This window comes from Bison bison, unplaced genomic scaffold, assembly GCF_000754665.1.
Source record: "Bison bison bison isolate TAMUID 2011002044 unplaced genomic scaffold, Bison_UMD1.0 scf7180017864353, whole genome shotgun sequence".
Classification (NCBI taxonomy): Eukaryota; Metazoa; Chordata; class Mammalia; order Artiodactyla; family Bovidae; genus Bison; species Bison bison.
In genome coordinates this window covers 3,846,058-3,846,405 of record NW_011494925.1, presented here as the reverse complement: position 1 = coordinate 3,846,405, position 348 = coordinate 3,846,058, and the positions used below count along the sequence as shown (strand labels likewise).

At 75.3% G+C, this 348-nt stretch overlaps 1 protein-coding gene across 1 annotated transcript in view; it reads left to right on the top strand.

The window, feature by feature from the left end:
* The first annotated feature begins 22 nt into the window (after positions 1-22).
* The window catches only part of ZADH2 (zinc binding alcohol dehydrogenase domain containing 2), a 10,014-nt gene continuing 9,688 nt past the window's right edge, over positions 23-348 (top strand). Inside the window, exon 1 of the mRNA XM_010855056.1 lies at positions 23-342. Coding sequence (XP_010853358.1) covers positions 134-342 — 209 coding nt within the window. The 5' untranslated portion in view covers positions 23-133. The remainder of the gene's footprint in view (positions 343-348) is intronic.

Here is a 348-nt window from a genome sequence, read left to right as displayed (position 1 = left end):
GGGAGGGCGCGGGCCGGAGGAGGGGCGGACCCGCCCGCTCCGCCCGCCGCGCGGAGCCTCGCCTCGCCGAGCGGCCCGGACTGGGCGCGACCCCGGCCAGCGGCGGCGCAGAAAGAAGGCAGAGGCGCGGGCCATGCAGAGGCTGGCGCTCGCCGGGACCCGAGCCATCGTGGACATGTCGTACGCCCGCCACTTCCTGGACTTCCAGGGCTCGGCCATCCCTAGCGAGATGCAGAAGCTGGTGGTGACCCGGCTGAGCCCCAACTTCCGAGAGGCCGTCACCCTGCGCCGGGACTGCCCGGTGCCCCTCCCCGGGGACGGAGACCTCCTCGTCCGGAACCGGTGAGC